General features: G+C 38.6%; 1 protein-coding gene across 1 annotated transcript; it reads left to right on the forward strand.

Annotated features, from left to right (window-relative positions):
• The first annotated feature begins 1,581 nt into the window (after nucleotides 1-1,581).
• Nucleotides 1,582-2,406, forward strand: LOC142838126 (ferritin light chain-like). Its single transcript, XM_075953454.1, has 2 exons — nucleotides 1,582-1,899; nucleotides 2,004-2,406. Exons 1-2 carry the CDS (start codon nucleotides 1,629-1,631, stop codon nucleotides 2,270-2,272), a joined length of 540 nt encoding a protein of 179 aa, XP_075809569.1. The 5' UTR covers nucleotides 1,582-1,628; the 3' UTR covers nucleotides 2,273-2,406.
• The last annotated feature ends 9,675 nt before the right edge of the window (nucleotides 2,407-12,081 follow it).

Below are 12,081 nucleotides of genomic sequence, written 5' to 3' on the forward strand. Positions count from 1 at the left end.
GGTCTTACCCTGAGGTCACCATTTCTTTTATTCCATTTAATATCATCTGTTTTTAATCTGCTCTTCTTGAACACAGGACTAAGCTTCATTTCATTTTTCTCCTCAAAATGTACATTTTGTGTCTTTCTTTGTTCAACTTGTTTCTTTTCATTATAGATATGCATAAGAGTGACCAGTAATAAGCACAAGTCAGAGTCAATACTAGGCTGTTTTGAGATTTCCTCTACCAACTCAATTAATCCTAAAGTCTTCAACATAACCTCAGCCAGATTTTTCAGATAAAGGCAAAAAGCAGCTATATCACGAAATATCACGATAACAGTCTCTAGACCACATACTAAAATTCTTTTCTTCTAAAACCTCTTGAATCAAGCCTCCACAGTTCAAATCACCCTCAGTATCATGTCTTTAATGTTCCTACTAGTATGGCCCACTATGTCCTATTTAAAGCATTCCACTGTTTTCTTAACCCAAAGTCCCAAAGTCCACATTCCTCCAAACAAAAACATGGTCCACCCTGTCAGAGTAATACCCCAGTCGCTTATACCAACTTTGTCTTAGTTAGGGTTTCTATTGCCATGAAGACACACTATCACCATAGCAACTCTTATAAAGGAAAACATTTAATTGGGCTGGCTTATCGCTCAGAGGTTTTGTTCATTTTTATCACGATGGGAATCATAGCAGTGTGGAGATAGACACGGTGCTGGAGACGGAGCTGAGAGTTCTACATCTTGGTCTGCAGGCAACAGAAGGACAACTGTGAGCTACACTAGGCATAGTTTGAGCATATGGATCTCAAACCCTGCCCCCACAGTGACATACTTCCTCCAAACAGCACATCTCCTAAAAAGGCTACCACCTATGAGCCAAGAATTCAAACACATGAGTATATGGGGGCCATGTCTATTCAAACCCCCCGCACTTGGCTGGCCTCAGACTCAAAGAGAACCACTTGCCTCTGCCTCCCCATACTGGGGATTAAAGGTATGCACTACAATACCCAGCCTGAGACAATAGTTTTTACCTTGCATTTGGGTGTGGATAGAAACTAAAGCTCTCCTGGGTCTGGACCTGCTGGCCTTCAACTCCCTTAATTCACAGACCTTTGGCTACTAACTGAAGCAGCCATTGGTTCTTCTAGGTCTTTAGCTTATCAAAAAGCCTAGAAGACCTTTGAATCTGCCAGCCTCCACAACTGTAAGAACTGATTCCTTATAATCAGCTTCTTCATGCCCATTTCTATTTATGGTACACATGTGCACATATGTGTATACATTCAACTCTTTCTATTGTTCTGTAACTTTAAAAATCTGAAAGACAACTTCTCCATCCTCATCCTGGGCTATTCCTTTAAATTTTATCTGTCAAATTATTTTGGATTTGTATTAATTTCAAAATTAGATACACATTTCAATTAAAATTTTTATTTAAGCCTTCGGAGATCCCATGGATCTGTGTCTTGCTTCAACAGTGTTTGGACGGAACAGACCCAGGGCCTCCCTTTGTTAGCTTCCACCGCTCCTCATCTGCAGCCGCAGCCTCCGGGACCATCACCTCGCTGCCTTCTGCTCCCAGGACCAGCCAGCACCGTCTCTTTGCAGGTAGCTCCAGACTGCGTCTCAACCATGACCTCCCAGATTCGTCAGAATTATTCCACCAAAGTGGAGGCTGCCGTGAACGGCCTGGTCAACCTGCACCTGCGGGCCTCCTACACCTACCTCTCACTGGGCTACTATTTTGGCCGGGATGACGTGGCTCTGGAGGGTGTAGGCCACTTCTTCCGAGAATTGGCCGAGGAGAAGCATGAGGGCGCTGAGCGTCTCCTCAAGATGCAGAACGATCGCGGAAGCCGTGCACTCTTTCAGGATGTGCAGAAGCCATCTCAAGATGAGTGGGGTATGTGAGTTCGAGACCAGCCTGGTCTACAGAGCTAGTTCCAGGACAGGCTCCAAAGGCACAGAGAAACCCTGTCTCGAAAAAACAAACAAACAAAAAAAAAGATGAGTGGGGTAAAACCCAGGAGGCCATGGAAGCTGCCCTGGCCTTGGAGAAGAACTTGAACCAGGCCCTCTTGGATCTTCATTCCCTGGGCTCTGCCCGCACAGATCCTCATCTCTGTGACTTCCTTGAAAACCACTTCCTGGATAAGGAGGTGAAGGTCATCAAGAAGATGGGCAACCACCTGACCAACCTCCGCAGGTTGGCTACTGGGCCCCAGGCATCTCTGGGCGAGTACCTCTTTGAGCGGCTCACTCTCAAGCATGACTAGGAGGCCTCTCCTCCCGAGGGGCTCTCACCTCTGCTCTGGACCAGCCCGCCTCAGGACCTTCACCCGAACCTCTCAAGAAGCCACTAGGCAGCTTTGTAACGCCCTGGAGCCCCTCTCAAGTCTTGGACCAAGTAAAAATAAAGCCTTTTGAAGCAGCAAAATAAATAAATAAATAAATAAATAAATAAAATTGTTATTTAAAATTGGGTTTAAGAGCAGTATCTCTAGAATTGTAGGGACAATTAAGCCTCAAAATCAGATTTAAAATCAACTGTTCATGTTATTGTCTTTGTGAATAATTCAACTAGAAAGAAAAGATAATAAAGGCCCACCTTTCTCCCTAAATTCACACAACTGCAGGGACGGTAACACCCATGAGAGTACACTGAGATGTGCCAAGGAGACAGCATGTTCCAGGGAGATACAGAATAAATAGCCTGCAGCTGGTTCTTTAGACACCAATGATGAGATACAGTCTAATAACAGATGCTTTTGAATGTGGAGAAAAATCAACTACCATTTTATTAGAGAAGTGGGAGGCAAAGAAGTATTGGGAACCTCTCCAGATAGAAGCAACCATTGCTGTTAAAACCACCCAAATTGTAGTACTGTTTAGTATGCTGAGAATATTTATACTGAAGCATTTGAAATCAATTTCTTAAAACAATGGTCTAATCCCCTCTGCATATCAGGAAGTCTTCTCTCATAAATAATACAAAACAATCACAAACAGAATGCCTGTCACTGACACATTACCAACACCTAATCTTCAGATTCAATCTGAGGTTGACCAGTTATCCCCCAAATGGCATTTGTAATGCCTGGACCTAGAGCTGCATGTGACATTTGACTGTCTTATCTCTTCGGTCTTCAATTTTTCTTTGGCACGTCTGAAGATTCTGCACACCCTCAGTGCAAGTTCATTCCTCATTAGCCTAGAAGTGAGGCTTCCTCTGCATTTTCAGAACAGAAGTTTAATGAGATTCATCTTCAGAGAAAAGATGGGGAGGTGGGAGGGATTGGCAAAGTAGTGGAGGTGTTCCCAATTATAGGAAGTTTATAGGAACTTTTATGTATAGGAAATTCAGAGCTGTACATTTGTTTGTTTCTTTGTTTTTTTAAAAAAATTAAAGTGTGCAGAGTTTTATTGGCTTTGTTAAATTACATTTTTTCAAAATATTAAGCTCTACATTACTACTCTACTTGGGGGCCACACTGGTACTAGAAACCCCAGCAATCCCCAGCAGCACCTCCTCCCCTAGGGTCCATACCCTGACCACAACTCTAGCAGAAGACTCCTGCTCTACTGGAATCCACCCTTCTCCTCAGCTCACAACTCCATCAGCATACCCTTTCTCTACCAGAGGCCAGTCCAGTACCAGGAACCCCAGGTACCTGAAATTCAGAGGCCTCACCAGTATCTAGAACCCCAGAGGTCACTCCAGTTCCCAGAACCCCAGAGGCAATGCAAGCACTCCAAAACCCAAAAGTTATGCAGGCCGCCAAAACCCCAGCAGAGATGGACTGCCAGACCTAAAGACTCATTGGTCATCAGAACCATAGGCTACTTAGGCCAGAAGATCAGAGAGGAAACAGAAGGAAAGAGAAAACATCCAAGAAACATCCATCCAACAAAGATATACCCAGAAATCAGCCCCTAAACCTATAATAACACTAAATATAGATGACTAGAGACCAGCATAAGAATACAATTAACAATACCCAGGGCAATATGGCACCATCAAAGCCCAGCTATCTTATTACAGCAAGCTTTGGTTGGTTATTCCAACATAGCTGAAGCACAAGAAAATGACTTTAAATCCAATCTCTGAAGATGATAGAGGCCCTTAAAGAGGAAATAAACAAATCCCTCAAAGAAACAAACAAGTGAAGTAACTGAATAAAACTATTCAAGACCTGAAAATAGAAATAGAAGCGATAAAGAAAGCAGAAGCAATCTAGAAGATGGAAAATGTAAGTAAGCACAAAGGAGCTATAGATGCAGACATCACAAATAGAATACAAGAGATGGAAGAGAGAATCTCAGGCGTAGAAGATACAATCAAAGAAATTAACACAGTGGTCAAAGAATAATAGGAATAGAAGAAGAAGGTTCCCAGCTTAAAGACTGCACTGGCTGGTTTTGTGTGCCAACTTGACACAAGCTAATGTCATCAGTTGAAGAAATGCCTACATGAGATCCAGCTGTAAGAGATTTTCTCATTTAGTGATCAATGTGGGAGGGCCCTGCCCAAAGTATGTGATGCTATTCCTGGGCTTGTGGTCCTGACTTCTGTAAGAAAACAGGCTAAATAAGTCAAAGGAAGCAAGCTAATAAGCAGCATCCCTTCATGGCTTCTATATCATCAGCTCCTTCCTCCAGGATCCTTCCCTGTTTGAGTTTCTGTTCTGATTCCCTTCAATAATGAACAGCAATATGAGAGTATAAGTCTAACGAACCCTTTCCTCCAAAACTTGCTTTAGGGTTATGGTGTTTTGTCACAGCAATAGGAACCTTAACTAAGACAAAAGCCCAATTGGAACCTTAACTAAGACAAAAGCCCAGAAAACATTTTCAACAAAAATCATAGAAGAAAAATTTCCTAACCTAAATAATGAAATGCTCAAAAAGGTATAAGACGTTTAGAGAAAAACAAATAGATTAGACCAGAAAATGCAGTCTCCCCATCACATAATAATCATAACACTATACTTACATAACAAAGAAAGAATATTAAAAAGCTGCAAGGAAAAAAGATCAAGTGACATATAAAGGCAGGCTTATTAGAATTACAACTGACTTATCAATAGAGACTCTAAAATCCATAAGTGCATGGACAGATGTTTTACAGACCCCAGGAGACTACAGATGCCTGCCCAGACTAATATACCCAATACAACTTTCAATCACCATAAATGGGGAAAACAAGATATTCCATGACAAAGTCAAATTTAAACAATATCAGTCTACAAATCCAGCCCTACAGAAGGTACTTGGAAGAAAAATTCCAACCAAAGGAGGTTAACTATAGCCAAAAAACCACAGGAAATAAATAATTTCATACTTGTAAAACCAAAAGGAGAGAGGCACCACACACACACACACACACACACACACACACTACCACCACCACCAACAATAATCATCACTACAAAATGGTAGGAATTAGCAATCATTGATCATTAATATCACATATAGCAACAACAACAACAACCACAAAATAGTAAGAATTAGCAATCATTGATCACTAATATCTCTCAATGTTAATGTACTCAATTTCAAAATAAAAAGACACAGGCTAACAAAACAGATACAAAAACAGGATCCATTTTTTAGCTGCATGCAAGAAATATACCTCAACATCAAAGATAGATATTACCTCAGAGTAACAGGCTGGAAAAAGTTTTTCCAAGCAAAGGGATCCAAAAAGAAAAAGTGATATAGCTATCCTAATATCTAAAATAGATTTCTAACAAACATTAAGCAAAAGAGATAGAAAAGGGCACTTCATAGTTATCAAAGGAAAAATCTGCAGACAGAAGTTTCTGTCCTGCCTGGTCCTGTAACTGTTTAGTCCCAAATAAACACTCAGAGGCTTATATTTATTATAAACTGACCTATTGCTCAGGCTTATTACTAACTAGCTCTTACTACTTAAATTAGCCCACAGTTCTAACCTATGTTTAGTCATGTACAGAAGGTACCTTGGTACCTTTTCTCAGTAAGGCATTCTCATCTTGCTTCCTCTGCATCTGCCTGGCACCTGTGTTTCTGCCTTTCCTCTTCTTAGAATTCTCCTAGTCTTGTCATCCAGCCTATACCTCCTGCCTGGCTACTGGCCAACCAGCATTTTATTAAATCAATATGAGTGACAAATCTTTACAGTGTACAAGAGCATTATCCTAGAGCAAAAATCTATCAGGAGGATGTCTCAATTCTGAACATCTATGCCCCAAATGATGTTTGAAAGGGCACCTACATTTGTTAAAAACAAAACAAAACAAACAACAACAACAACAAAAACGTTGCAAAAGCTTAAATCACATATTGAAATCCATACATAATAGTAGGAGGTAGCAACACCCCACTTCCACCAATGTACAAGTCATCCAAACAGAAACTGTTGTAGGAGGCCACAGTAGCTGTATGGCCAATAGCTTAAGCATATTTCTAGCTAACTCTTATGTCCTAAACTAACCTGTCTCCATTTATTTGTGTATCTCCACGTGGCTGTTGCTTACCAGGTAAAGTTCCATCCTGAGTGTCTATCTCCAGTGGGGCTACATGGCATCTCTTGACTTTGCATTTCTTTCTCTCAGCATCCAGTTTAGTTTTCCCTGCCTACCTCTATTCTGCCCTATCAACAGGCAAAGGCAGTTTCTTTATTCATTAACCAATAAAAGCAATACATATACAGAAGGACTTCCTACACCATTTCTCCTTTTCTGTTTAAATAAAAAGGAATGTATTTTTTTAACTTTAACATAGGAAAATTACATATAACAAAACAGGTATCAAGCAAGAATTACAGTCACAATATTTATCATAACTAAGGAAAATTATAACTATCAATTCTTAAATGCCATCAACGACTTCAGAAAGATATTACCTAAGTAAACAGAAAGTGCACTGTAAGCAACTTCCAAAACTCTAGAATTGACGGAGACATTTTGCTGCCTGGATAGTCACTCAAAGTTCTTCTGTATCTTTGGGGTATCCATCTTTAGCCCAGAGGGCCAGAGTATCCAGCAGACTTTTTGATGAAGCAGGAAATTTCAAAGACAGTTCTGCCTATGTTGGCAGTTTGTCAGTCACTTTCTTCTGTGTCCTGAAGAATGCCTTGCAGACACTTTCATGAAACAAGAATCCCAAAGAACTGTTTAGCCTTCTTTAGGCAGGTGCAACAGTCATTTCTCTGTGGATCTTGTATGTCCAGTTCATGCAGCATAATATCAAGCAGTCCAGGCAAGAGCAGTTTCTTGCCCAAATGGCTAATAACCTCCATAAGGAACCTCTTTGATGCCCATCTTCCTCTTGAAGTTATTGGTGCTACCAGAGGGGAAAGACACAGCGGCCAGCAGGAACCTTGCCACTAGACCATGAGCCTCATGGTAAGTATAAAATAATATAAATGGGTTAATTTAATATGTAATAACTTGCTAGGAATATGCTAGAGTCATTGACCAAGCAGTGAGTTAAATAATATAGTTTCTGTGTGATTATTTTGGGAATCTGAGTGACTGGGAAGTGAACAAGCAGCCTCCTATTATAATAAACAGAGAAATAATGGAATTAACATGCATTTTACTCAAATGGATCTAACAGATTTCTACAGAACATTTCCTCCAAACACAAAAGAATACACTTTCTTCTCAGTACCTCATGGAACCGTCTCTAAAATTGACCACAGACTCAGTTTCAAAGCAAGTCTCAACAGATACAAGGAAATTGAAATAAACCCCTGTATCTTATCAGTCCACCGCTGATTAAAGTTGGAATTCAACAACAACAGAAAGAACAGAAAGATTACAAACTCATAGAAACTGAATAGCACCTACTGAATTACAATTGGGTCAAGGAAGAAATTAAGAAAGAAATTAAAGCCTTCTTAGAGTTTGTTGAAAATGAGTGCACAACATATCCAAACTTATGGATCACAGTGAAAGCAATGCTGAGAGGAAAGTTCATAGCACTAAGTACCTATATAAAGCAATTAGAAAGATGTCATATTAACAACTTCACAGCACACCTGAAAGCTCTAGAGAACAAAAAGAAGCTAACATACACAAGAGGAGTAGATGTCGGAAAATAATTAAACTCAGTATTGAAATCAACAAAATAGAAATAAAGAGAACAATACAAAGAATCAATGAAACAAAGAGTTGGTTCTTTGAGAAAATCAACAAGGTAGACAAACTCTTATCCAAAGTAACTAAATAGCAGAGAGAGAATATCCAAATTAACAAAATCAAAAATTAAAAGGGGACTATAGCAACAGACATTGAGAAAATTCTGAGTCATTAAGTCATACTTCAAAAACCTGTAAGTGCAAAATACAGAAATTGAAAAGAAATGGATAAATTTTTTCATAGATACCAGTTACTACCATTAAATTTAGATTAGACAAGCAATTTAAATAGACCCACAACCCCTAAGGAAATACAAGCAGTCATTAAAAGCCTCCAAACCCTCCCTACTCTCTGCCAAGAGCTCAGGGACAGATGATTTTAATGCAGAATTCTACCAGACTGTGGAAGAAGAGCTAATGCCAATACTCAAACTATCCCACAATATAGAAGCAGATGGAACATTGCCAAATTCATTTTATGAGGCCACAGTCACCATGATGCCCAAGCCACAAAAAATTCAAAAAAGAAGAGAATGGTAGACCAACATTCCCCATGAACATTGATTTGAAAACATGCAATAAAATATTGGCAAACCAAATCCAAGAACACATCAAAAAGATCATCCACCATCACTAAGTAGGCTTCATACAGGAGATGCAAGGATGGTTCAATATACAAAAATCTGTCAATATAATCTACCATATAAACAAATTGAAAGAAAAAAAACACATGATCATCTCATTAGATGCTGAAAAAGTCTTTGACAAAATCTAATACGCCTTCATGATAAAGTCTTGGAGCAATCAGGGATATCAGGGACATATCCAAATATAACAAAGGCAATATACAACAAGCCTACAGCCACATCAAATTAAATGCAAAGAAACTCAAAGCAATTTCACTCAATCAGGAGCAAGACAAGGCTGAATGCTCTCTTCATATCTATTCAAAATAGCACTTGAAGTTCTAACTAGAGCAGTAAGACCACTGAAGGAAATCAAGAGGATACAAATTGGAAGGGAAGAAGCTAAGGTATTGGTATTTGCAAATGCTATGAGGGTATACATATGTGAGCACAAAAATTCTACCAGAGAACTGTAACAACCAATTAAAATTAACACCTTCAGTAAAGTGGCTGGATAGAAGATTAGCAAAAAAAAAAAAAAAAAAAAAAAAAGCATTCCTTCTACATAAAAAGGATGAACAGACTGAGAAAGAAATCAGAGAAATAACACCCTTCACAGTAGCCACAAATAATGTAAAATATCTTAGTGTAGCTCAAACCAAGCAAGTGAAAGACAAGTCTTTGAAGAAAGAAGTTGGAGAAGATAGGAGAAGATGGAAAGATCTCCCCTGCACATAGATTGGTAGTATTAACATAGTAAAAATGACCATGCTATTAAAAGTAATCTACAGATTCAACCCACTCCCCACCAAAATTATAATAATTCTTTACAGACCTCGAAAGAACAATACACAATTTTGTATGGAAAACCAAAAAAAAAACCCCAAAAAACCAAAAAAACAAAACAAAACATAGGATAGCTAGAAACAATACTGTACAATAAAAGAACATTCAGAGGTATCACCATCTCTGTTATCAAGCTCTATTACAGAACAGGTGGGGGGGGGCAAAACTTTAATCCCAGAATATGGAGGGCAGAGACACGTAGATCTCTATGAGTGTGAGGTTAGCCTGGTCTACTAATCAAGTTCCAAAACAACCAGGGCTGTTGCACAAGGAAACCCTGTCTCAAACAAACAAAGAAAAAAAGAAAAAGAAAAAAGAAATGACTAACAAGTGGATATCAGACAAAAAAGTACAAAAAAGAAAGACAGGCTATTGGTCACTAAAATAAATAAACAGAATTTTCAAAGCTGAAATGATTTCTTTGGAACATTTTAATTATGAGCCTTGGTTTTGCAAGGACATTAGGACTGAATGGCAGTACCCACTCAGAGCCCATTGTCTTCTGCTTCAGATGGATGGGGTAAAGAGAAATATTTCATTTTGACAAAGTAGGTAAGAAACAACCAAATCTGATCTTCCAGTGAGCTTTAAAGTTTGAGCAAATAGATCACTGCAAAGGCAGAAATAAGATGAGAAATGGGTCCTAGAGAGGGTATTTATATAAGAAAATTTCAAAGCAGCTTCCCTAATAATTCATGAGGTCTGGCCTCAGCCATTTTCTGACCTCAGAGTAAATTAAGAGTTCAGCTTCAGGAACTCGAGCTAGAGAGTAGATGCTTTGAAATGTCAAGGATTAGCTCAGTGCTCTGCCTAAGAAGAAGATGGGCTGAAGAGTTAAAGGAAAAACAAAGAACAAATAAAAATCAGTGCCTCTTACATTTTCCCATTAAAATTTATTTGAACAAGAAGATAAACTAAATATCCTTTATAGTAAGAAAAGCCACTCAATATTATTAAATATCTATCTTTAAAATTTTTCTATAAAAAACAGCTCTAAGTTATGCCTTACTGGCTAATTTAAACTTTTTAAGATTTTTTAGAGCTGACAAGATGGCTCAGTGGGTAAAGGCGCTTGCCTCCACTCTGACAGCCTGATTCAGGGATGGGCATGATGGAAGGAGAAGACCCAATCACAGGTTGACCTCTGAGCTCTGCATAGGCATTGTGACACATGTGTGCACATACAGAATAAATGAAATATAACAGAAAAACACTCAAGATTTTAAATTTTGAAAATAGAGGTTCAGAGAAACGTGCAAAAAGAATGATGCTGAGGTGTAGCTTCACTTATTAGAGACAGAAAGCAGACCTAGTATATAATGCAGAGTTGATGAGTGCTTTCTCACTTCCAGATGTGCCCCTCTGTACATATACCTGTATCATTTTATGTCTTTTATTATGTAAGAGGTCTGCTTAAATGCCAATCCAGACCTAGAACTGGTCCATCACAAGATTCCCTTGTATATTTCTTTATAGTCATGCATATCCATAAAAATATAATTTTGTATATTGTACGCTAGATACTGTTCTGGGCACTGGGAATAAGAAGAGATAAGTTTTAACGATGGCCATGAAGAATTGAGCATGTCTACAGCTGCTGCTGTTGTTCCTATAGTCAGATGAGGCAAATACTGTGGTCTGCATTTTAGATAGTAAATAAAGGCTTGTAGTGATTAAATGATCTATTCAGGGTTATACAACAAAGAAACTATGTAAACATACAGTTTACAATTTTATAAACATCACAACAAAAGCATTGTTCTATGTCCATACTATTACCAGATCTTTTTTAACGTTACTCTTAATTTCTGCATAGCATTTTGTGGTGACAGTCTAGAACACAAACTAAGCAAGGTAACTCATGTCTTACAGATTTATGGCAGAGCCTGCAGTGCTATTCTGTAAAGTCTATGGTATTTATTAGCCTTTCCTTTGTTTTTCCCCCATGAAATTGTTCATATTACCCTGTCTTTTTGTATATATGGTTGCTACATCACTGTGATTTTTATTGGTTTTAGTGCTGGATATATTTTAATCCATTACATTGCTGTGGGCTTTGCTCTGGCTTGCAGTTAAGTTGCTAGGAATTTAATTTGATCTTTTTAGATCTTGCTTTATAAGTTTGTTAGGCAAGAACAGAGTAGCATTTGTTTTGCTTGCTTAATAACCTAATTTTCCAACACTATCAGAGAAAGATGAGTCTTCTGATCTTTTGCTATGAAGTCATCCTGCCGTTTCCATAAAATTCTACAACCATCAACCCATAAAGCTTGACAGTATTTGGGAAAAAGTTTTTCCATACAAACATTTACAGAGTGTCTTTCATACATTGCTCTCAAGCAATGTGGCAGTAACTTATGCAGTGCTGCCATTGCATTAGTTCCTATAAGTATTCTAGAGGTGATGAAAACATGGCAGAAGGTGTACATAGAGCACATCAAATGCTACCCTGTACCTATGCATATGGGTTGAATGTCTGCAGAGTTTG

The sequence above is a fragment of the Microtus pennsylvanicus genome, chromosome 19, assembly GCF_037038515.1.
Source record: "Microtus pennsylvanicus isolate mMicPen1 chromosome 19, mMicPen1.hap1, whole genome shotgun sequence".
NCBI classification, from domain to species: domain Eukaryota; kingdom Metazoa; phylum Chordata; class Mammalia; order Rodentia; family Cricetidae; genus Microtus; species Microtus pennsylvanicus.

Coding starts and splice junctions, on each gene's coding strand:
- LOC142838126 (XM_075953454.1), top strand. CDS start 1,629: ATGACCTCCCAGATTCGTCAGAATTATTCCACCAAAGTGGAGGCTGCC. Junction 1,900..2,003: donor GCCATCTCAAGATGAGTGGG/GTATGTGAGTTC, acceptor ACAAAAAAAAAG/ATGAGTGGGGTAAAACCCAG.